The sequence below is a fragment of the Colobus angolensis genome, unplaced genomic scaffold (assembly GCF_000951035.1).
Source record: "Colobus angolensis palliatus isolate OR3802 unplaced genomic scaffold, Cang.pa_1.0 Scaffold652, whole genome shotgun sequence".
In the NCBI taxonomy this organism is placed as follows: domain Eukaryota; kingdom Metazoa; phylum Chordata; class Mammalia; order Primates; family Cercopithecidae; genus Colobus; species Colobus angolensis.
The window spans coordinates 617315-642530 of NW_012120177.1; the positions used below are offsets into that span (position 1 = coordinate 617315).

At 40.6% G+C, this 25216-nt stretch overlaps 1 protein-coding gene across 2 annotated transcripts; it reads left to right on the forward strand.

Moving 5' to 3' along the window:
* The first annotated feature begins 2323 nt into the window (after nucleotides 1–2323).
* On the forward strand, nucleotides 2324–24370 carry PPP1R17 (protein phosphatase 1, regulatory subunit 17). Of its 2 annotated transcripts, XM_011925694.1 has the most exons (5): nucleotides 2324–2912; nucleotides 8000–8117; nucleotides 11094–11246; nucleotides 12623–12775; nucleotides 23139–24370. In XM_011925694.1, the coding sequence occupies exons 2-5, from the start codon at nucleotides 8036–8038 to the stop codon at nucleotides 23216–23218; spliced, it is 468 nt and encodes a 155-aa protein (XP_011781084.1). In that variant the 5' UTR covers nucleotides 2324–2912; nucleotides 8000–8035; the 3' UTR covers nucleotides 23219–24370. The 2 variants fall into 2 exon arrangements, with proteins under 2 accessions (XP_011781084.1, XP_011781085.1); XM_011925695.1 differs by lacking the exon at nucleotides 11094–11246 and having other exon boundaries at nucleotides 2623–2912.
* The last annotated feature ends 846 nt before the right edge of the window (nucleotides 24371–25216 follow it).

Here is a 25216-nt window from a genome sequence, read left to right on the forward strand (position 1 = left end):
TGATGAATTGGACTTTATAAAAATTTAAAAGCTATGCTTTGTGAAAGACTACATGAAAAGATTAAATATATAAACTGCAAACTGGAAGAAAATATTTGCAAACCACATTTCTAATAAAGAACTAGTATCTGGACTATCTAGGATCCAGTTCATCACTCAACAGTAATATAAAAAGTCGCATTAGAAGGTGGACAAGAGACATGAAGTAACATTTCACCAGAGAAAATATATGGATGACAAATAAGCACATGAAAAAAATGTTTAGCATAATTAGCCATGCACAGAATGCAAATTAAAACCACGATGAGATATGACTACTGAACCTACCTCTGAGAATGGCTTTTTAAAAATACTGGCAACACCAAATGCTGGTGAAGATACAAAGAAACTGGACTCTTTGTACATTGCTGGTGGGAATGGGAAATGCTACAGTGGCTTTGGTGTTATTGTAAAAGGAAACATGCAATTGTCAGTAATTACTCTTTTGGGCATTATCCCAGAGAAATTAAAAAATATATTCATGCAAAAGCCTCTCTACACAAATGTTCATAGCAGCTTTATTTGTAATAGCCAAACATTGGTAACAATCCAGGTGTATATACAAGATGTCACACAAACTGTGGTCCATTCTGTGGAATACTATTCAGCAATAACAAAGAACGAATTATTGACGCACACAACAACCTGAATGGATCTCTAGGGAATAATGCTGAGTGAAAAAAAAAAAAAAAAGCCAAACCCAAAAGGCTGCCTACTGTATGATTCCATTATTAAAACATTCTTGCAATGACAAAATTATAGAAATGGAGAATAGATTAGTGGTTGCTGAGGTTAAAAAGTGATTGGGAGCAGGAGGATAAGAAGGAAGGGCGGGGGTGTGTGTGGCTATATAACCTCAAGATAAGGGAGCCTTGTGGTGATGGAAACGTTCTGTATATAATCATGTAAATATCAACATACTGGTTTTGACATTGTAGGATAGTTTCATAAGATGGTACCATTAGGTGTAACTGCTTATGTATAGGGGATCGGGAGTCCCTGTATTATCCCTCACAACTGCATGTAGATCTATTATCTCAAAACAGTTTAATTCAAAAGAAGAATGTAAGGATTTTGGAAGGAAAGTATATCTTTTCCACTCAGGTTAGGAGTGAAGATGCTAACTCATTGACCAACAAGGCTGTTGTTGAAAAGATAAAGTAATGCAAGGTGTAATGCCTAGGTGATGGGTTGATAGGTCCAGAAAACCACCATGGCACACGTTTACCTATGTAACAAACCTGCACGTCCTGCACATGTATCTCAGAACTTAAAATAAAACAAAATTTAAAAAATGAAGAAGATAAAGCAGGCAGTTTGGAACACAGATCTGCTTCTAGGCACTGTCTCTCAACATCTAGGGCCTTCCCTTCCTAGCCAAGAGCATCACTTTTCAGCAGCCCTCATCTCTTTCCAGGAGGTCCCAATAAGGATCACGACAAAATGGAACAGGCAAAGAAGTCCATTCTCTACTTATCTGTTACCACGGCAAAATTCTAACCCTAGGAGTCAACCTCTTGGTGAGTTTACTATGGTTCTAGCCCTGTTATTTGGGATTCTGGCAAGTGGGAGGGAGGCACCAACCAAAACACATCGCTAGTGGCAAGCAGGCAGTTGAAACCAACAAGGAATTGCCAGGGACCTGCACTGCAGGGAGCCTCGGGAAAGGATGGAAAAAATGTGGATGTGTGGATGGTGCTCGTGTATCTTCTGTGAGAACATATTTCTTGGGCATCACTGGGTGGTCCACTGGCTGCCATCAGGGGGTCTGGAGTCCTTCCAGTGGGTCCTGATACCTACCTGATCTCCCAGACTGATCTTCCTGCTTTGGAGTCCAAACTGCTGGTCCTCCAAACCCAGGTGGGCTCTCTTTCAGTGAGCAGACCCAAAACATAGACCCTTCCTCTCCAGAAGACGGTATGTCACCCCTCTTCCCCACCTTGCTTAAACATCCACTCATGCATGCCTATGTATTCCTAACACTGGCACACTTGGCTTTGTTCCTTTGAAGGAGGAAAGTTTTTCTGACCTGCACATCATAACCTATAAAATTGGGGGCTGTTTTCTTTGCTATGTGCTGTTTCAAATGCTCTCTTTGGTGAGAGGTATTGCAAAGTGGTTATGAGCGTGGACCCTAGCATTTCATTACCCCATTCAAACCCTAGCTTCAACACGTGGGGAGACCTCAGGCAGATGATTTGGTAACTCTGAGCCCCAGCTTCCTTATCAATAAAATGGGATGATGACAGTAGCTCATTTCACAAGGTTGGCATGAGGGTTAAGTAAGTCAATGTGTGTGAAGTCTCTAGAAGAGTGTCTGGCATGTTGGTAGCCTTAAATGAATGTTAGCAGTAGCTACCCTTCTCTTCCTCCTCATGATAGTACTTTGAGAAGGAGCCGTGGTTATTGAAAGTACTCTGGATTTAAACTCAAACAGTTTTGAGAGTCAAAATTAGCTGTGGTCTCTCTTGGGCACATCACTTAACTTCTTTGTGCCTCAGTTTCCACATTTACAAAATCAGGCCAAAAAATCTATTGCATGGGAATTTAATGATGTAGCTGGTTTGTCTGAATTTCTCTGGTGTGCACACTGGAAACTCAAAGCATGACTCTATATTGTACTTTTGTAATGTACAATTATTGCTGTGGAGAGCAGCAATGGAGATGTTAGTCCTCTTTCCTTCTCCATCCCCCTTGCCCTGGTGCCTGTGAAACAGAGCATCCCCATGGCAACAGCAGCAGCTGGTCCCTAGATAAGAGGAGCTGAAGCCGGCCAGCAGCAGCCACTGCCGCAGAGGAGCCAGGCCCAGCTTCGGTGAGCACACACGTCCTCCCTGTCTCTTGCCTTCTCGTCTCTGTATCTGCACTGATTGGTAAGTGCTTCACATTTTTACTCCAAGAACTTTTGTGGTGAGAAAAGCAAGTTTGCAGTAAGTTACTGGGACAAAGAAGGCTGTAGCTAGTGACACGGGGTTGTGCTTTAGGGAGCAAGGCTAAGCTGGGGCTGAGTGGAGAGCAGAAAAAGTTACCACTTTCAAGTCATCCTTCCAAGGGAGGGAACTGAGTTTTGTAAAAGCCTGAGTCCTCACAAACTCATTTGCAAAGTTTCAAGATGAAGTTGGTGTATCTGCATATTCACACAGGATAGAGAGGTTTATCTTCCAAGGCTGGGGAAAGTACAGAAAGTATGCTTCTCAAAGCACATCTCCATGCCCTACTTTAAGTCAGACTCTCCTCCAGGAATACTGCCAATTTAGGTTTCCTAAATGAACAAATCTGATTTTAAAAGATGGTACTTTTTGACCTGAATTCAATCCTCTGGTTAAAAAGAGGTTTGACAATGAAAATGTATTTTACATAGCCAGAGGGTGCATTAACGAGACACCGCATAGGCTGGATACAACCTTCTACCTTTTAATTCCATCAAGCGAATCAAGACCTGATTACTTTGGGGGATATTCTTTAGAATATCATAGGGTAAGCTAAGTGTCAACTTGCTTCTGAGAATCAGTTTTATTATGTTCCCAAGACTTAGAAATGGGTATTCTGTGGTTGATTTTTGTCTTGAACTATTCTCATCTCATTGCCAGCTTCAGAGAAGGCCAGAGATGGGATAAGGAGATAATTCTGGTGGATCAATTTAGATAGACACATAATCACAAATGGAGGACTGAAAGATCCAAGAAGGCCCTTACACTCAGGAAAATGTGTGTACAGGACCTGGGCTCGGGGCTCCATGCATGCACATTCTATGGTTAATACTCTCAACAACCCTGGAGAGGAGCCACTATCTTCCCCATTTAACAGATTTGAAAACTAAATTTTTGAGAGAACAGATAACTGTCCCAAGTTCACCCAGCTAGAGAGTGGTACAAGCAACCAAACCTTGGCTTCTACTTTATATTGACTCACAGCATCCAATCTTACAGGTGAGAGGAAATTTCTTCCCATAAGTTAAAACACATATTCTCACATCTAACTGAGAAAATTGCTCAATGATAAGAGAAAAGACAAAATGTCCAGACCAGCTTCTGACCACACACCGAACCAACTAATGTGTTTCAGCTCTGCTGGTGTGCCTGCCTTTCTGCAATATAGTGGGGTCCCTTTTCTGGCACCCAGTTCCTTCCCACTTTCAGGTCTCCTTCTCAAAAGAGAAGGTGACCTTTGTCATTAACAATCCCTGTGTATTGTGACAGCAATTTACATATTGCTGCTCTTAGTGGTATTTGCATTTACAAGTGTCCCTCTGTGAAAAGAAAGGTTTTGTCCCTTGTGAAAAGGAAGGTAAGGATTAGTAAGAGCAAGTCACAAGAGTTTAAAATCTGAAGTCCTGAAATCCTTTCTCAAACCGTGAAATCATATCTCTTGGTCTCTTGCATGCTACACTGACTACCTACATTCTGTCAAGCAACCACCACCAGAAGAATAATTCAGATCAATAATCTTTCATTCTCTAATTAAGAAATCTGAAACATTTTGAAAACCAAAAGGTTTGTTGTGAAGTTCAACACAAACTCATCTGGTAGCAAAGCCTGACCTGAAAGAATGTGAATTTTTTGTGGTTTGTCTTTTATGTCGTTTAGTGTGAATATTCATAGTTTTGCTGCAGAAATAATGGATGTGATTGCTGGTGCTCCTGGAGACCCCTCTAGAGCTGTTATATAATTTAAAGAGTGCTGATTTCCACAGCACATTTGGCTCCAGGCTTGTCACAAGGGTGGGTGGCTGATACTGCAATGACAGTGGCAATCCACGTCTCTGTGTGAGTGTTAGAATTCAGAGCCTACACTGAACCAATAAGTGGCACGAGGATGTTAAAAAGTCACAAGTCTTTGTAGTAGACACAGTTTATGAAACACCCCCGAATGTGAACTATTAGACAACAAGCCTCTCTGGAGGCCCTAGCTTTTTGGTTGAAATCTGAAGACCCAGAGGACCAACTATTTAGGCATGAAAGAAAGAGCTGTTGCCTTAGAAAGTTCCCAAATTACAGGGAGATGATGAAACCTTCCCTGGGCAGCCCAACAAGTACAGCATCCCGTTATGACACCTGCTTGGGGTAGAGACTAAATTAAAGAGAGAAAGGCATGGGCAGAGTCAGGAATAGGAAATGGAAATATTCCATTTCCTACGTCAAGAATTAGACCGGCTCATGTTTTACAACAGCTCACTTATAAAGAGCGCCTCTTCTCACTGAGGATGGAAATGGAGAGTGAGTTGGGAGATGGGGCCATTATACTAACAGGCTATGACAATTGTCAATAAGCCAATACTAAACTCCAAATGTCTTTCCTGTCCACCTACTTGTTCTTTTCTTTGTGCGAAAATTTTCTTCCAAGAAGTCCATAATGACATCATTCATGATAAAAGTATCTTCTAATCCCATGAGCAAAACACATCCCTGCCCAGCATGGGATATTTTTGTAATGTAAAATCCCAGATCTGGAAATTGTCTCTCAGCCCCTTAGCAAACAGTCTTGCTGGTTCACCACCATCATTCTTTAAGTCACACTGATTTAAAATAGTGTTGTTTCTCCCATAGACAAGATGAGCTATGCTGTGGAGGAAGCATGTGTCAGTTTTGTGATGAATCACTAGTTTCCCTCGCCTTGTCCAGGGGCCTCTGACATGTTTGATTATTCAATTCATTGGCCAGAGGCAGGCTTTCTTTTTCTAGTCTGGTGCTGCCATAGCTGCTTTGCTCAGAGGAGGGCTGGACCTCCCATGGCTTAGCATCTGAAAGAAAAGTTCAATTGCTTTTTAGAATCTTTTCATTATACAACAGGTCTTCCTTAGCCAAAAATCTAGCGTGGTAGATAGCCAACATTACATAAAAATAGCTGCCAGTTGAATTGTGCCTACAATGTGCTCAGCATGCAGCTATGCTATTTCATTTTCACAGTTACTCCACCCAGTAGGTATTATTATCTCGATTTTTCAGATGAGGAAACTCAGGGTAAGCTCAGGGGACAGAGAGGGACATATGTTTCTGGGTGCCAGACTGTGTGGGCACCACAAAGATGTTAGCCTTTGCAAATTTTATTGTAGCAGCCTTAGCTTGTGGGGAGAGGAGGCAAAAATGATGCTATTGCATTGGGCTCCATTTATTCTCACTACATCTTTAAGATTTAGCAACTTCATCAAAGTCATATGGCTTTTTAGTTTAAGAGCTGAGATTTAACCTAGGTCTGTTTGACTCAAGAGTCCAGATTCAAAATAAACAACCTGCTATTAGGCACATAAGAACAGCCATAGGATCCAAGTTAAAAAATGCCTTACCTTTCAAGGGTTGGGGAGAAGGAGAAAGGTACTAATACCAGATAGGACCTGCAGTACACAGTAAGTGCGTAGCTTCAAATGATGACTCTGATCCTAAGTGTTTTACTAACGGTAGGTCATTACAAGTTTTTTGAGCCTTAGTTTCTTCTTCTGAGGAATGAATATTTTCACCAGATCCTCTATGGGGTAATTTTCAACATAACGTGTATGACTAGGCCCGTGACTGTGCCTGAAGAGGAAGAAAATTGGTTAAATACATGCATAAGACCATATTTGATGCTGCCTTGAGACCTCAGCACTCATCCTGAGTGATGTTCCCATGGCCCATCCAAACTAACAGCATACTTCCTGATGGTCACAGGGAGTTGACAATCTCTACACAAACACTGAAAACAATGGTCTGAATTGATTTCTGCTGAAGTCACTCAGTACAATCAGTCTGCACAGAGTGACACTAAAAGCCGTGCTCAAGTGATCAGTTAATAGCTCCATCTGCTATCCAGTGATCTCAGCACATAAAGGAAGAGACTCTTCCGCCTTTGCAGAGAAAACCGGTTTATTCCTCAAAAGACAACAGAGTTGAACTCATTTTATGAGCTTGAAACATTAGCACAACTGGTCTGTGTGTTCATCTGCATGCTGCTTGTCAAGGAATATCAAAAGAAAAGAATTGGTTGGGTGATTTTAATCTTACTCATTCCTCCCCCACCTCTCTTGCTATGGTAGGACATGAGTAATAAATTATCTAAAAAGAACTCAAGATACAGAATCTAGCCAGGCTCTAATGAAGATTTTCTATAAATCTGAGCTAATGCATTTCTCCTTCAGACCTGACAAATATCCATTCTGGATTTCCACTGCTCCTGGGCAATGGCTACGACTGATAGCTCTGGAAAGTTCAGTGAACTTTCCAGGAAAGATGGAGGGTGGGGAGGGAGACAGATTTGTTCTCATGTCTGCAATCCCGAGGGAGAAAATAAAGATCTACCCAAAACCCAGATTTTCTCTGACCATGTTTCTACCACCATCATAATGTGGATGGGGAGGTAGTCTCCTTACTTTATACAATACTTATAGAATGTAATGATAAAAAAAAAAAGAAAAAAAAACCCACAACAGAAGCCTTATTCAATTCGGGTTCAAAGGACTCATTTTATTTTTAAAGACTCAAGTGTCTAATGGAAGTCAACAGGACTGGACCCGGATATAGGCTTAGCTATTTAATAGACATGTGATTAAATTAATTAAACTTTCTGAGCCTCTGTCTCCTCTTCTGTGAAGTACACATAATCCTACTTTGCAGAACTCAACAGAAAAAACATAGGCAAGGTTTAACCATGATTTTCTGTGACTCTCAGCTAACTCAATTCTCTTTCAGACTTGACAATTGCTCATTCTGAAACTCTAAAAGTGTCTCTGAGAAAGGGCAAATATTGGACATTTGATACATGACAATTACTGATAAATCTGTCAGTGTGAGGGTGGGAGAGTTCATTTTATTTTGGCTTAAGTCCCAAGTTTAGAGTTTCTAATAGGGAAATTTAAGAAGCATACATAAAGAAACAGGATTGAACTGGGAACACAATAGCAAGTGTTCAACAAATATATTTACTTAGTAAATGAATGAATGAATGAATAAACAGAGCCATACTTATTCACTGTTTTTATCCTTCCTTAGTGCTGGAGAAGAAATACATCCACCCACCCTCATTTGATGATGTCCACTGAGCAAATGCAGCCACTGGAACTCTCAGAAGACAGACTGGACAAGCTAGACCCTCGTTGCAGCCACTTAGGTAAACAAATGATTGATTGTGAATGTCAGTGGTGGAAGTCAGAGAAGAGGTGTCTCAGCCATTAGGTTTGCAGGCAAGTCAGAGAGAGGCCCCCCTGAAACCTGATAGTCTGTGCCTTCTGGTGACAGCCAACACCAGATGGGCAGGCAAATAGCCATGGGTCTGTGGAGTCTGCCATGTAAATATTAGCTGAAGCACCAGTGAGAAGTTCATTCGAGAGAGAGAAAGAGAGAGAGAGGAAATATCGTCCTCTTTTTCTGGGTCTCACAGAGTCCCAGGCATAGCATTTTTGAGGCAATAAATGGAATGCATCAGTATAGCTTGTTTCCAGTATTTCCTGACACACTTTTACCCCATGTGCAGCACCAATAAAATATTTCAAATATCTCTCTTTGCCTATCAAGACAGAATTTTAAATAGCCTTTTTCTGCTTTATTGTCAATCTGTTTCCTTTCCAGAACTGACTTTTTGCATAACCTTTGTAATGAAAATACCAGAAACATTTCTGCCTCTACCCATTTCTAAAAATGAGACACTCAGACTTTTGATGGATGGGCCTTTTGCATATTCATAGCCTTTGTCTATGTCTCGCCTGGTTATGACTCCCCCCTCCTCTCCCCTCTCCCCGTTTGCCATCAAGATATTTTATGTTCAAGATTTCTCCAAAAATGGGGAAAAGTGCAATTGAAGTAAAAGTCAAAATTAAAGCAAATGGCTGTGCACTGAGCAGCATCCTGGGGTTGAATTGTAGCCCATGACAGGTTTGTACCTCCAGAGACCCACAGCAGGGCAGTATCCATTCAGAGCAGCATTCATTTATTCAACACATGACTATGGCATGTAAAATATTGGGGAAAGATTAGCTGTGCTATGTGGCAATAAACTTTTAAAATTGTGTTTGCAGCCGGGCATTAGGATACATAGTCCCAAGAGGCTGGGTTTAATCTTGATACTATAACCTGCCAGCAGTGTACCCCTCAGCTTTTTACCTGGCTTTCTGACCCTCAGTTTCCTCATCTTCAACATGGAGAAAAGAGTATAACACCCTTGTAGACTTAGCATGAGAACTCAATTAAATCATATGTTCAGGGATGGTATACATATTTAACAACTGATAAAGCATAGGCATTGAAAAATCAGAAAAGGTGTAAAAAATGAATGAATAACAGAGTTGCATCTAGACCCACCAAGGTTTAACACATTTAATCCTCAACATTTTAAGGAAATTTACCCAAATAATTTTTAAATAAGAAAGAGAGAAGGAAAGAGAGAAATTTACCTGAATACTTTTTAAATTAAAAAGAGAGAAGGAAGAGAAGGAAATGAAAGGGAAGGGAAGGGACTAAAATATCCAATTACTCTTTTAAAATTTCTCCATATTTATTCATATCTGTAGATCTATCCAGACTATATCCAGGCCATAGTTAGAGTTTCCAAAGAAGACAAAAAGCTTCACTGTCTTGTGGCTTCTTTGAATCCTAACAGAATGTTTCCTTATACAAAATATATTCCAGTTTATTCATTCTAGTATTCATTCAAAAAATATTTATTAATTGCTGCTGAAGTGTTAGAAGATAAGGCACCTGTCAGTAAAGAGGTCAGAGAAGACATGCAGAAATAATAACTAGATCATCTTTTAAATATGTTACTTGAACAAAAATGTTGTGAATATTAAGAAAATGAGAAAGAACATTCAGGACTGGAGTTAGTACAGATAGATTTATGAAGATGGGAAGCTTTCCCCTAAATTTAGAGGAAGGTTAGAGGGTGAGCAATGGCCAGAGTGAATATTTTGGGACATCTGAAATATATCAAATGTATCAGATGCTTTACAAACATTAACAAATTGAGCGCTCTCTCTTAACACACACACACACACACACACACACACACACACACACACACACACATACACACACTGATTTAATATTAGTATTATCCCCACTCTAAATATTGAGAGAACATTAAAGTTTCTAGAAATGAAGGTCCAAGTTCTCAGAACTAGAAAATGACAAGAGTCCATGTTTGAACTCAGATCAACTTGACCCCACTTAACCATTCAACATCCATTTAATGGAGGAAGAGGCAATTAAGAATAAAATTACAGAAAGACTATAATCCTTAATCTCCAGAAAGGCTGTGTCTGGAGCAGGGGGTAAACCATTATGGAACAGTGAACCATTGCTGAAACAATGACAGCGAAGCCCAAAGCAGAGCAACACAAAGGACAGAGGAGTAAGAGGGAGCAGAGGAGAGACTTGAATGGGCAGGGCATGATCAGATTGGATTCGTTACACATAATGACTTCTGATGGACTCGATGTAAAAGCCAGTCTTCAAAGCTCTGGTGGGGTAATGCAGAGGATTGAGAAAAGTAAAGAAATGAGTTAGAAGACAGTAGGATCTTGAGTTAGGATGGGCAAATAGGAGGGTTACAAAGCCCGGAACAGTGAAAAGACAAATATGAAACCTGAGTCCTGGATCACTAGGAGAATGGGACTGGCACAATGATGAAGTCAAGTGAGAAATTCACTGAGGACCGAGGGAACCTTTCCAAGATTGAGGGAAATTTAGGTTCCATACTGGCCCTTGGGGTCTCCAAAGACAGCAAGTCTTGAGCAAAAAGAATGGAGGTATGTTCAGCAGAGAGAGCCTATTCTGCCACCAGAAAGTTAACTCAAACCTGCTGTGTGGCTTGCTGGACCATATTTTTTAAGTTTTCTTTGCCTCAGTGATCCATCCATTTGAGTTTCCTTAATCTGGAGTTTTACAGAATTCTAGTTTTTGATTTTGTTATATGAATTTATGCAAGGCTAATAAAGTCCTTTGTGGAATAGGTCATAATAAATAAACACTTTTCCTTTTCAGGCCAAATCACCTCTGCACCATCATCAATTGTAACTAGGAACCGAACAGTTTGTGACTGGATCCTTAGTCATGTTATATTCTTTATTTCTTTGTATCCTGTCAAAATTAGGTGATCTTTCAGACCAGTTCATTAAGGACTGTGATCTCAAAAAGAAGCCTAGAAAGGGAAAAAATGTACAGGCCACCCAGAATGTTGAGTCAGACCAAAAAAAACCAAGGAGGAAAGATACACCGGCGCTGCACATCCCGCCTTTCATACCAGGTAATGGACAAAGTCATCTGCACAGCTCTAAAGGAGAGCCACTTGCAACTAGGTTGCATTGGTCATACACATTTTTCCTTAAATATTCAGGCATATTAAAGTAATTTGTGCACTAGCCACCTCTGTATCTCTGTGTTAGTTACAATATAGCAAGCTGCTATAACAGATACATTCCAAAATATTAGGGGCTTAATACAATAAAAGTTTATTTTTTACTCACCAATAGTGAAATCATGGGGTATGAAGGCAAGCTCTGCTCCAAAGAGTCATTCAGGGACCCAGTCTGAGGTGTTTTGACATCATAAACACATGGTGAGCAAAGTCAACACGAGCTTCCATAGTCACAATGAGTATCAACATCCAGCAGGCATGGGAGGTAGACAGAGTATCAACATCCAGCAGGCATGGGAGGTAGACAGAGTGGAGGTCTGGCAGGGAGATTTATGTGAACCAGGCCTTCATCAGTCACCAGGCCTCACCTGACAATGAGGAAAGTCGGGAAATGGGCCCAGCTCCAATGCTCAAGAGAAAAGCAAAGCAGTCTGGCAAACAGCTAACATGTCTCTGTAACACCCTTGGATGTGATGCATGACATTCTCTTATTCTCAAAAGTTTTGCCTTGCTTTGCTTTCTTTTCTCCCTCCCTCTTAGTCACTAATTTACTATCATCTCTGTTCACAGCACACCTTGAGGGTTGCAAAGCAAATAAAACATAGATCTTTCTAGGAATGAACTTTCAGCTTTCTAAGAAATAACAACAGCACATAATAGCTGAAATATGCAGTAAGAAATGACATCATAAGGAAGTTCTTAAAAAGGACCATTGGGGCTCAGTGTGGGTAGCAAATTATGGAAAATGTTATGCAAGAGGCTGTTTTTAGAGAGTTAATCAATGATGGAGAAAAATTTCACTGTAGCATAGAGGTGAGAAAGCAGGAGGGTAGAGGTATCAGGGCATAAGTGTGCAGACACAGCTTGCAGTACATCAGATGAACCCCTCTGGCTGAGGAGGATGGGATTTGGAGGCAGAAAAACTTGGGCTCAACTGCTCTGGGACACCTATGAGCTGTAATACCATGGGCACATTTATTTGCCTCACTTCCCTCAGCTATGTGATGGTGGCCATAATACTAAATTCCTCAGGGTTTTTGTGAGGCTAAAATAAAATCAAGCATGCAAAACTTTTGTATGGACAACGTTCCTAGTGGAGCCTCAATAAATACTAATGCTTCTTATTAAAAGACTTGCTTTATTAAAGTAAGTTTGGAAAGCTATATTGACTGTCTTCACCAGATGTCTATAAATATGCACAGTCCTCATATATTAGGATATATGTATTTGACCCTGTTTCTCTCTGTGCTCCCCTAACCATGCAGGTGTGTTTTCAGAACATTTAATTAAAAGATATGATGTTCAAGAGAGACATCCAAAGGGCAAAATGATTCCTGCTCTTCATAACACTGACCTGGAACAGAAAAAGCCAAGGAGAAAAGACACACCTGCCCTGCACACGTCCCCCTTTGCAGCAGGTAAAAAAGCTGGTGCAGGGCATTTGCAGGGTGTGACAGGGACAGGTCAAGAGCCTTACCATCTGGAGGTCCCCAGGGCCTGGTTGTTGTCCTGGCCCAGCAAGCTGCATTGTGCTGAAGTGCTCTGGGGAGAAGCCACACTCACTGCTACCTTTTAGGTTTATCTCCACTAGTAGCTCCCCAGGGGCTGATCTGGGGATGGGAAAGGGTCAGAGCATTACTCATGCCTCAGCAGAGCTGGTTGAATTCACTGAGCCAACGGAATAGAAATGTCAGTGGGTCCTTGAGAAGAGCTGGAATGCCCTACTCCCAAGGCTTCCACGGATTTTGCGTCTTATGACTGGTTCTCTTGAGATACTTGGACTAATTGGCCAAATTCTCAAAATGAGAGACAGAAAAAGAGATGCAGAAATGTGGATAGCTATCTTAATATGTGTCATATCAAACAAAAAAAATCATACTGAACTATGAGTACAATCCCAGTCTTTAAAGGAGCTGCTCTGTGAGATATAGTCCTTGTCCTTGACAAGTGCAAGTTGGGGAATAAGATATGTACATTCATGACTAGAGTATGACTCTGTGTGTATGTGTGCATTTTATACAGATTGTTGTATTGGGGGAGTGACAGAGGGGAAAATATGCTAATGTTTATTGAGCTTCTACTAAATGTTAGGCACTCAGTTTGTCATGTCTCATGGATTTTTATAAATTAACTAATGTAATAGGCTATTATCTCGTTTTACAGATTAAGAAACTGAGAGAATTTAATTAACTTACTCATCTGCTTTAAAGTCTTATGTGAATAAAATTGATAGATGACTAATTGGCTAATTGGTTGGATCAAAGATGAGATGACTAGATGGAAAAATGAAGAGATAAAATTATGATCAAGATCAAACACTAAAATGTGGCAGAATTGGGGTTCAAACCCAGGTCTATCTCACCTTTGGGCAGTTTTTCACTGATTTGTGCTGTAGTTTGGAATTTTAGCATTATAGGAATAGAAGAAACACTCTAGGGAGAAGACAAAATTTGGCTGTTGTTATAAAACTGTATTTCCCCACTGTTTCATTTAATAAAGAAAAAAATTGAAAAAACAGCTCAGAAGAAGACATCACGACAAAAACAGTCAGGGGCTTAAGATCCCCAGCTACATTAGAGGCTCTGGTTCTGTGCTCAATGGGATTTGTGTTCTCTGCACTTCTGTCCTTGTTCCTCCACCTCTTCTTCTCTTCCCACATCCATTTACCTCTATCCATCCCTTCGTGTTCATCACTTACTTGTATACCAAGATGAATGGTGGGTTTATGACCCCACCTAGTCATGCCAGGGACAACTCTCTCTCTGTCTCTTTCACATACACACACATTCCTACTTACCAGCTTTCCTAAGCACTGACTACATGCAAGCTTCTGAGATCATGCACATGTGCTAAAAGTACAAGGAGTTTAGGACATGCAGAAGTCTAATCTTCAAACTGTCTTCACTCTTTTAACAAATATTTACTGAGTACTTGTCATGTCCTGGACTCTGTTCTAGGCAGTGGTACTGGAAGAAAGTCAATAACCATATAGATAAATACATAATAGAAAGTCTGCTAGGAATAAATGCTGTGAAGAAAATAAAGTTAATTAGATGAAGAATGGGAGATAGAAATTGCTTCTTTAGATTTCCAAGGTGCACAGGGAAACCTTTTCTGAGGAAGGGATATTTAAGCAGAGACCTCAGGAAAATGTGGGTGTGCCATGGGGGTAACTGAGCACAGTATTTGAGGCAGAAAAGACAAATCCAAGAGTCCTAAGGCAGTGATGTTTTTGGCTTTTGCTCAGTCAATATTTATTGAATGTCTACTATGTGCCAGGCATAGCTGAAGTACTGGGCATACACTGGAAAACAAACTCCAAAGATAAAGTCCTTGCTCTCATGGTGTTTATATTCTAGGTGGGAGAGATAATTAAATATTTGGTGCTAAAGCAGGAAAAAGAGGTTTCTCTAAAACTCACAGTCAGGCAAATTGGACACCAGAAGATGACTCGCTCAAAAAGAGGAAAGGTTGTGAGGTCTGCCTTCATTATTTCCCTGGGCAGGATCTGTTGGCCCTCAGTAACATCCTGCATCAGTCATTACCTCATTCAACACTGAGTCAACTGTGATGGCCCATCACAGCTCTCTTACCTCACTGGGACATGAAGGATAAAGCTGTTCCTCTTTTCTAACAGAGAGGGGAGCAAGCCAGCATGGTCTCCCAGTGAAAGGGCCTTCACAGATTTTTTGGCAGTATTCTGTCTTCTTTCAGAGCAGTTTTAATATGAGTCGAGGGGTCCAGAGATCTTGGAATAACTTATTTAAGAATAATACACAACAGTCACAATTTGTTAAGTCTGACTGTTTCCCAAGGGGAGAAGGAATTGTTACAGGGTAATATTTCCTTACTAGAGTTTTGCAGTGTTAATGAAATATAGGCCTACCTCATTCCATTTCTCTTCACTTTTTTGTGCTTTTCAGATTTTGATTTTTTTTTTTAACAAAATTGGATGTTTGTGGTAACCCTGCATCTAGCAGGTCTATTTTTCCAGCAGCAAGCACCATTTTTTCAATAGCACGTGTTAACTTCATGTCTCTGTATCGCATTTTAGTAATTCTTGCACTGTTTAGAATTTTATTATTATTATTATATCTTTTAAGGTGATCTGTGATCAGTGATGCTTGATGTTACTATTGTAATTGTTCTGGGGTGCCACAAACCTCGCCTATGTAAGACTATGAACTTAATCTATAAGTGGTATATGCGTTCTGTCTGCTCCACTGACAAACCATTCTCCCATCTCTCTCCCTCTCCCCTGGCTTCCCTATTCCATGAGACACAAAGATATTGAAATAAGGCAAATCAATAACCCTACAGGGGCCCTTAAGTGTTCAACTGAAAGGAAGAGTTGCACGTCTCTCACTTTAAATCAAAAGCTAGAAATGATTAAGCTTAGTGAGAAAGGCATGTTGAAAGCCAAGACAGGTTGAAAATTAGGTCTCTTGTACCAACCAGTTAGCCAAGAGCCAAGTTGTAAATGCAAAGGAAAAGTTCTTGAAGGAAATTAAAAGTTCTACTCCAGTGAACACAGGAATGATAAGAAAGTGAAACATCCTTATTGCTGATATAGGGAAAGTTTCAGTGGTCTGGATAGATCACACCAGCCACAACTCTTCCTTAAGCCAAGACCTAATCCAGAACAAGGTCCTAACTCTCTTCAGTTATATGAAGGTTGAGAGAGGGGAGGAAGCTAGCAGAGAAGAAGAGTTGGAAGGTAGCAGAATTTGATTCGATATTTAAGGAAAGAAGCCATCTCCCATAAAAGTGCAAAGTGAAGCAACAAATGCTGATGTAGAAACTGCAGGAAGTGATACAGAAAATCTAGCTAAGATAATTGGTGAGAGTGGCTACACTAAACAATAGTTTCTTAATGTAGATGAAACAGCCTTCTATTGGAACAAGATGCCATCTAGGCCATTCATAGCTGGAAAGGAGATGTCAATGCCTGGCTTCAAAGCTTCAAAGGATAGGCCAACTCTCTTGTTAGGGGATAATGCCCTGGTGACTTTAACTTGCAGCCGATGCTCATTTACTATTCTGAAAATCCTAGGGCCCTTATGAATTATGTTAAATTGAGTCTGCCTGTGTTCTGTAAATGGAACTACAAAGCCTGGATAAAGGCATACATGTTTATAGCATAATTTACTGAATAATTTAAGCCTACTGTTGAGACTTACTGCTCCAAAAAAAGACCCCTTTCAAATTATTACTGCTCATTAACAATGTACCTCATCACCCAAGAGCTCTGATGGAGGCACACAAGGAGATTAATGTTGTTTTCATGCCTGCTAATGTAGCATCTATACTGGCGCCCCTGGATCGAGGAGTTACTTCAATTTGAAAGTCTTGTTATTTAAGAAACACATGTTTGGCAAATGTAGAGCTACTATAGATAGTGATCCTTCTGATGGATCTGGACAAAGTAAATTGAAAACCTTCTGGAAACAATTTGGTATTCTAGATGCCATTAAGAACATTTATGACTCAAGGCAGGAGGTCAAAATATCAAAACTATCAGGAGTTTGGAAGAAGTTGATTTCAACCTTTATGAATGAGTTTGAGAGGTTCAAGACTTCAGTGGAGGAAGTAACTGCAAAAGAAATAGCAAGAGAATTAGAATTAGAAGTGGGGCCTGAAGATATGACTGAATTGCTGCAATCTAATGATAAAACTTGAATGGATGAGGACTTGCTTCTGATAGATAAGCAAAGAAAGTGGTTTCTTGAGATGAAATCTATTACTGGTGAAGATGCTGTGAACATTGTTGAAATGACAACAAAGGGTTTAGAATATTAGATAAACTTAGTTTATAAAGTAGCAGCAGGGTTTGAAAGGATTGACTCGATTTTGAAAAAAGTTCTGCTGTGAGTAAAATGCTCTCAAGCAGCATCACATACTAGAGCAGAATCTACTTTGAAAGGAAGAGTCCATCAATGCAGAAAACTTCACTGTCATCTTAAGAGATTGCCACAACCACCTAACCTTCAGCAACCACCTCTCTGATCAGTCAGCAGCCGTCAACATTGAGGCAAGCCTCTCTAAGACTCCGTGAAGACTCAGAGAATCATTAGCATTTTTTAGCAAAAAAGTATTTTTAAATTAAGCTATGCTTATTATTTTTAAAGACATAATGCTATTTCACATTTAGTAGGCTATAGTATAGTATAAGCCTAACTTTTATGTGTACTGGGACACCAAAAAATTTGTATGGCTCTCTTTATTGAGATATTTGCTTTATTGCAGTGATCTGGAAGAATCCAGATCTGATCTATTTTCCATAGAACTTTTTTTGGTACTACCTATTAGTTTTACTAGTCTAGTCATTCTATAGATTATGCTACGATATGGGAAATTCTGCCTTAGAATTGTGATATGGCTTAAATCAACTTTTCACCTTTTTTTTTTTTTTTTAATTATACTTTAAGTTCTAGGGTACATGTGCATAACGTGCAGGTTTGTTACATATGTATACTTGTGCCATGTTGGTGTTTTTTTTTTTGCCTCTGCCAATAGATTGTTGTTTCCAAATAAGATGAGAAGAAAATAGAAGCATAGGCAGGGTCACATTTTTTCAGACTTGCTAGGAAGGAGAAGAGCTAGGCAGGGTGGTGCAGAGCATGAGTAATAGAGAAATGGTATAAGGACTGGAGGAAGCTCTGAACCTCCCTCATCTGTGTTTCTCATAGGTTAAGTGCATTCCTACCTAGGTGAATCCTCTAATCCATTACATGTTTTCCCTCATGCTCTGCCTCTGTCCAGGTCCCAACTACCTTTCAATAGTCATCCAGCTCAAAGCCTCTGCTATCAGACTCCTTCAGGTCCAAAACAACTCTTTTCTATTCTTAACTAACTCTGTATTAGTCACAGCATGCAAATACACAAAACTTTGTCATCTCATTTAGTATTGCCTTTATTCTTCTTGTTGCCTGTATTGTTGCTGCTGCTTAAATTGACTTACATGAACAACTTGCATGATGAATTCATGAGGACTGGCTGTGACTGCCTTATGTTTCTGGTACTGATCTTCATATCTAGTCCAATCACTTCTACATAGCAATATTCACTACATATATGCTGGTTTCATATTTTATCTGGCAATCACAATTTTGCAATATGTGATGGAGACTGATTATTTTCTGTTCATGCTTGTATCTGTTTTTATTGAAGACCTTCTAGGAGAAGACTTGGTAGAGAAACAAAAATATTTACGGGCAGGGAGTCATCCTAGTATACAAAATTGAACATGGGCTTTGGATTCACAAAGGTCTAGGTTTCATCCCTGGTTCTGCTCCATACTAGCTTTGTGACCCTGGACAATTAACATAAACTGTAAAATTTTCTTCATTTTGCCCATAAATCTAAAAGGGGACCATAAATATGTCTCCCAGCATTGTTAACACAATTAATAAAGTACATAAACCACTTGGCAGAGTTCTTGGCTATCAAAACCTCTCAACAAATGTTAGTTCCTTCCATTCTCTATTCAATCTTATATTCTGTGAGATAAATCAAACCATTTCTGAAGGTGAGAATTGTCTAAGCCACAGCATTTTACTTCTCTGTATAAACCTGCTGATTCAAGGAACTTCCTAATGGGTTGAGCTCATTTACCTGACATGAGAGCTGCCTACATCCCAATATCTACATCCTAAGAGAGTAGCTTCTCTATTGAATGAAAAATGTTTATCAAACAACACAGAGTAAACAAGAGTTGGGGGTGGGGACGGGGAGAGGCTGTATAGCCATAGCCTCTGTACACATTATGGAATTCCTTGAATCAGCAAATCTCTATATCATAAGTAAGTGCAATTATAGATATTGTGTGATTCTATCTTTCATTAGCATATTAGCTGAAGTACTTTATTTTTGAAGTGCCTTTTAGTAGCTAAAGATTTGGCAGTAATCGAAATGGTAGTTAAGCTGATAAGGATAGAGCCTTCGGCAGATGTTCAGAAGGACTCACATTGGTTCTAACAAGGGTGTTGAGAGAAACTCACAGACAAACACACTCTGGAGACATCTCTCATTAGCCCTTGGCAAGTGTAAACTGGACAAGGATCCAGTCTCTCTTCTAAATCTCTTGCTAACTACCTTCTCTCCCCTTAGTTAATGAGCTTACTTGACAGGTTCCAACTGCGAGCACAGCCCTTCAAAGGGGTCATCTCAAGCTTCTCTGCCAGACTCAGGCTTGCTCCCAGCTTGGCCTATGGTTGCCAGGGGCCCTCATCTCAGTGACTGCACGGCAGAGAGCATTGGTTCTGACTAGTCAGATCTGGGTAACCAAGGCCTGCTTAAGAGTGAAAGAGGCCGGGCGCGGTGGCTCAAGCCTGTAATCCCAGCACTTCGGGAGGCCGAGACGGGCGGATCACGAGGTCCGGAGATCGAGACCATCCTGGCTAACACAGTGAAACCCCGTCTCTACTAAAAAAAAAATACAAAAAACTAGCCGGGCGAGGTGGCGGGCGCCTGTAGTCCTAGCTACTCGGGAGGCTGAGGCAGGAGAATGGCGTAAACCCGGGAGGCGGAGCTTACAGTGAGCTGAGATCCGGCCACTGTACTCCAGCCTGGGTGACAGAGCCAGACTCCGTCTCAAAAAAAAAAAGAGTGAAAGAAGTGTTATTAGAGGTTTGTCGCAAATAGAACCATGATAAAGGAATAATGAGGCTGGAAGCATTGAAGAGAATCCTCCTAGAAAATTGTCCATGAGCTATGGACATTTGGACAGTTTGGGACATCGAAGATCAAAATCCTGCTCTTCTACATGAGAAAGGGACCAGGATGTCCATTGAAAGTGACACGTCTTCTGTCTTGCTAGGAATAGAACATTCTCTCTAGTGTGACTTATCAGAGGAGGTGGAGTCCTAGCCCTGGCTCCCTGAGACCATAATGTAATGTGCATGAACTATTTTAGCTGGTGCTCTTGGTGGGATTGTGCTCTAAAACAGCTTGCTGCAAAGCTGATTGGCCCTTGGAGACTTCGGACTGGCAGCCTTGGTCTTAAAACCCACTAAGCTCTTACAAGCAGCCAAGTTCCCTAAACTCTTCTGTATAGAGAGAGGATGAAGGGAAGGAAATGACATTTGCTAAATCCCTATTGTATTCTAAGTCTTGTGCCAGATGTTAGCATATCCTTAGAGAATCTCATGGTTCAATAGGGGAGAAAGATGTATTGTCCAGTGATTCCTACAATGTGAAATATGCTGTAACAGAGGTTCATGTATGATGTGGCTGCAGCTACAATGTGGGCCTAAGTCTATTTGGGGACATCACACATTGTGGAAGATACAAATTACTTGTTCTCCAATTTTACGAGTGAATAAACTGAGGCTCAGATATGTTAAGTGAGTGCTCAAGGCTTAATGATCACCAAAGGCAAAGCTTTCTGGTTTCAGGATCTGCATATTCCTTTAATGGTGCACCTCTGCTTCCCCTGAAAGCATGAGGGTCAGAAGGAGGTTAAACCAGACCAATGCTTCCCAAACCCAGGCCATCTTCATGTCATCAAAGCATCAAGAACAAGAATGCAGTGGTGACATGTAGATACTCCTGATTTAAGGCTCATCCTAAGCAATGATATCCAAGAAATCAAGATTTCTATGAGCTACCATGTATTTTTTCATTATAAGACATTAAAATTAATTCTTATCTATATTAATATAAAATGCTGGTTCACCCTCTACTTGAAATTATCTCCTGTGCTCCTGTGGACAGCCCAGCCTACTTTGGGAAGGGCTGGTTGTGATGATTTAACAGGCTCTTCTTATTCCTGAAATAGCAGGAACTTTTGGGGGAGTCAGCGAGGAGCAGATTCTCATATGATTAAGTTTACAGGGTACCAAAAGTAACCAAAAAGTTGATCTGCGTTTGGAAACTTACAGGCTCTTGCCCACTTTGAATCAACTCGATTTTGGCTTAATGTGAAGAGATATCAAAGAAGGAAGGATGGAAACATTTGGGGCTCGGCATAGCTAACTCCATGTTCTCCTGCCATGCTAGCCTTAACTCCAGACAGAAATCCAAATTTCTATGCAGCTGGTGTACAAGAAATATCTCCCACTGTGTTTCATAAGTGATTTATGCAAAAGCTGTAGTTTCAGCCAGACTCTTGAAATTGTTTTTCTCCTCCAATAAATACCAGCTAATTGGTAAAGAACCCATGTGAACAAGCTAGGAACTGAAACAAATGAATAGTCATTAAGATCAACACATAGTTTTCATTAATTTGCTGCTGTTGAATGGAGTCCAGTGTGGTAGAAAGGCCTCTTGTGGTGCACAGCTTCTCTTTCTCAAGTGTAGATCTTTATAAAATGCTTCATGAACTGGAAGCCCTCTCATTATGAAAAGAAGGAAGGAGGCAGTGCGAGGCAGTGGTGGGGAAGCTGGCTGGAGTGGGATGGTGGGGACCATGGAGGACTGGCCTTCCATCACAGCTTCCTTTGACCTTTCATTAAATGACCTTACTTTATACTTCACAGGATGAGCAGAACCATGTGACCCTTATTGGCTGGTCCTTTCTGGGGTGATCAGTCCAGAAAATTGTGCTCAGACTTCTGAATTTCACAGACCAGTAATTTTTTTTTTTCTTTTTTTTTTTTTTTTTTTGAGACGCGGTCTTGCCCTGTTGCCCAGGCTAGAGTACAGTGGTATAATCTTGGCGCACTGCAATCTCTGTCTCTGGGTTCAAGGGATTCTTCTGCCTCAGCCTCATGAGTAGCTGTGATTACAGGTGCCCGCCACCATGCCTGGCTAATTTTTGTGTTTTTCCTAGAGATGGGGTTTCACCATGTTGGCCAGGCTGCTGTTTAACCCCTGACCTCAGGTGATCCGCCCACCTCGGCCTCTCAAAGTGCTGGGATTATAGGTGTGAGCCACCATGCCTGGCCCAGTACATTTTTTAAACAAAATACTGTGGATCCCGACATAGGAACAGCAACTTTTTATTTTACTTTATAAGGTTGCATTTTAAAAACCTTCTAACATCTCTAAAATTTCATAAAACAAAGGATATTTTAATCCCCAAAAGAAGGAAAAATAATCTCGAAATAACGAACAGCTTTTAAAAGTGTAGGCATACAGCCATATGAAAAGCTCAGTACACTTTCCTTATATTCTCATTTTGCTCTGAACCATGTGAACGTCATCACCTCCTGGTACAGTACTGACATTTGGAAATGGCATGTCCAGAGCCTGAGCTCAATATTTCCCTGGATGTAAAATGCTTTTAAGTTTGACTTCCTGAGGCTTACCAGTTCTTTTCGAAAGGTAAATAAACGAGCAAATATTAAAGGGAAAGGAAAAGCCGACATTTAGTTGCTCTGGGTTAAACATTGTGACATATATCTTATTTAATTGTCACAACAACCCTTTATAATAATTGTTACTGTCCTCATTTTATATTGAGAAGACTTAGATGTGAATGTGTTTTCTGGCCCAACACAGATTAAGTGAGTGGCAGAACTGTGAGTGCAAAGCAATTGGTTACTTTCCATCCCTCCATGCTGCAAGCTTAGCAGCAAAACTTAGAGAAGAAGATGAAGGCTGCCTCTGACTTCCAGGTGGTGCATCCCTTTGTAACCAGAATAGTGTCCTCATTGAGCACCTCTGGGAAGGCCAGATAAAGCCACCCAGCTCCCTCTCCGGGTTGGCACTTTTAGCAGATAGCCTTGTAGACACTAAGGTTTCTGGGTTGCCATGCTCCTTTGTATTGTGTCTATCGGCAAGGTTGCCTAATGTTTTAATTAGAGGGACTTAATTGCAGGTCTGTGCTTTGTTTTGCAGGTGTGACATTGCTCAGGGACGAGAGACCCAAAGCAATCGTGGAAGATGACGAAAAGGATGGTGACAAGATAGCTATTTAAAGATAGTTCCTCTGAGACCACTTGTAACTAGGTTAGATTGGTTCCCTATGGTGACCTAGAGAAAAAATAGACTTGTTTCTGCTCTCGTTTTTGTCATCATCTGACTTTAAGATTCAGACACCTTCTCCCAAGGAGATGTATGCCATCAAATTGCCAGTCACCTCTTTGTCTCTGTCTTCTTTCTGAGTATGGTTTCTATTCTGTGTTTTGAATTTTTATTTTCTAGTGCAGTGGAAAAGAAACAGATCATCCTAAATGAAGAGGTAACAGGGAAAGCACTGGGGTTCAGTTTCTGCATCTTCTGGATCAATTCATGGAGGAAAGATTGTGGATTACATGGGCTCCTTCTTGGTTTTTGCTGCTGAGCAGGACTTGACTTAGCATCATCCAAGCACCAGTCCAAGTGGGGTTCTCTGTTGCCAGTTAGATGAAATTGTTTGGACTCTAACTCACTGATTGCTTTGGAAAAAAAGGTCTTTTATTTCTCCTGTCCTATCTTAAGGGTCCAAATGTCTCTGGTGAGGTTCCTAAGACCCTTGTCCCAGATACCCTAAATGTAACTATATGAGCTGGGGGGGTCAACCCAGCCCACCATGCCTTGGCTGATGATCCCAGAGGCAGAGAGTGCTGGTCTGTCTGGGAAGCTTAGCAATGCATCTTCAAATTTATTTTTGTTTTTAAAAATATTTCTTAAACATGCTGTCCCAACATTTGTGAGTTGTGTCACAAGTGAGTAATTATCAATGGTAGATAAAATATCAATGATTGTGATGAATTTACTTAAAAAAATTAGTCAGTGAAAGCCATTCTGTTATTTTTAGTATTCTCACTTATTTAGACTTCAATACACTTTCCTGGACGAGAGGGGAGAGTGTGGTGTTAGCTGGTGAGCGGAGGTCTGTATATTGTCCTTGCCCCAGCCTGCAATCTGTGGCATACAGGCCTCATCCACCAGGCAATAGACAGGAGAGAGGTGAGAACTATTCTTAGGAGGAGGAAAAGTAGATACGCAAATTGTCACAACTAAGAGTGATAATTTGGTAGCTCTGTATGTATGCTGGTTCCAACTGTTTAATCCCTTCTGTCTTTCTGTTCTCACAAAGATGGAAAAGATGCAGGAGCTTGCCGGAAATAAAGCTACATCTATCCACATCTCTGTCCTGGTGCATTTCTCCTAAAAATACCCAGTTTACTCACAGTTATAAAGAGCAGAGGTTGCAAAAGAGACTCACAAAGTTTTGCTTTTTTTTTTTTTTTTTCGTCTGCAGCGATTTTAAAATGTTTGTATTTGCTGTTAATATTTAACAATCCAGTCAGGAAAAGTGATGTAAAAGTGTGGATTTCCAGATTCTCTTGGAAAAATATCTCAAGACCTGTCAATTTTGGGCCTGATTAGAATCATGGCAGCATCATTTGGAACTGATTACTGGATGCCAATTTTAGAAGGAGCGTGCATTCTTGTTTGCCATATGCCCCACCTGGAGTATATCATCCATTGACTCCAGTTTGGAGTCCCCTTAGCGAAGACACATATTGTGATCCTAATGATCTCACCTTTTTTATTCCAGCACTCCATGCTTGACTCCCACTTCTGATGCCCCAACCCCAGCTTTGGGTAGAGGGGAATAAAATTGTGGCTGGCGTGTTGGTTGAAGCGTAATTGGTGAAGGAGGGCACCATAAAGTCTTTACAAAACCAAAAGCAATTACAGGTCTATGGATAAGAGGATAGTATAATCACCAGCAGCAATGTTTACAAAGGGATCTTTACTCAGAAAACAGTCTCACCTCATCCTTTCAGATTTGCTGTATGAACACAGTATACATCTGTAGCCATGTCTACAGAGATGCTCGATAACCTCTGAGGCTACTCCAAAAACCTTCATCATTACTGACTTCCTGGGTTAAGGTGGAAAGTGGACTGGCTGTTGTGGAAATAAAAGCCTTGGGTCTAGCTTCAACTATGTGATGCCAAGCAAGCCTGGAACTGAGTCTTGTT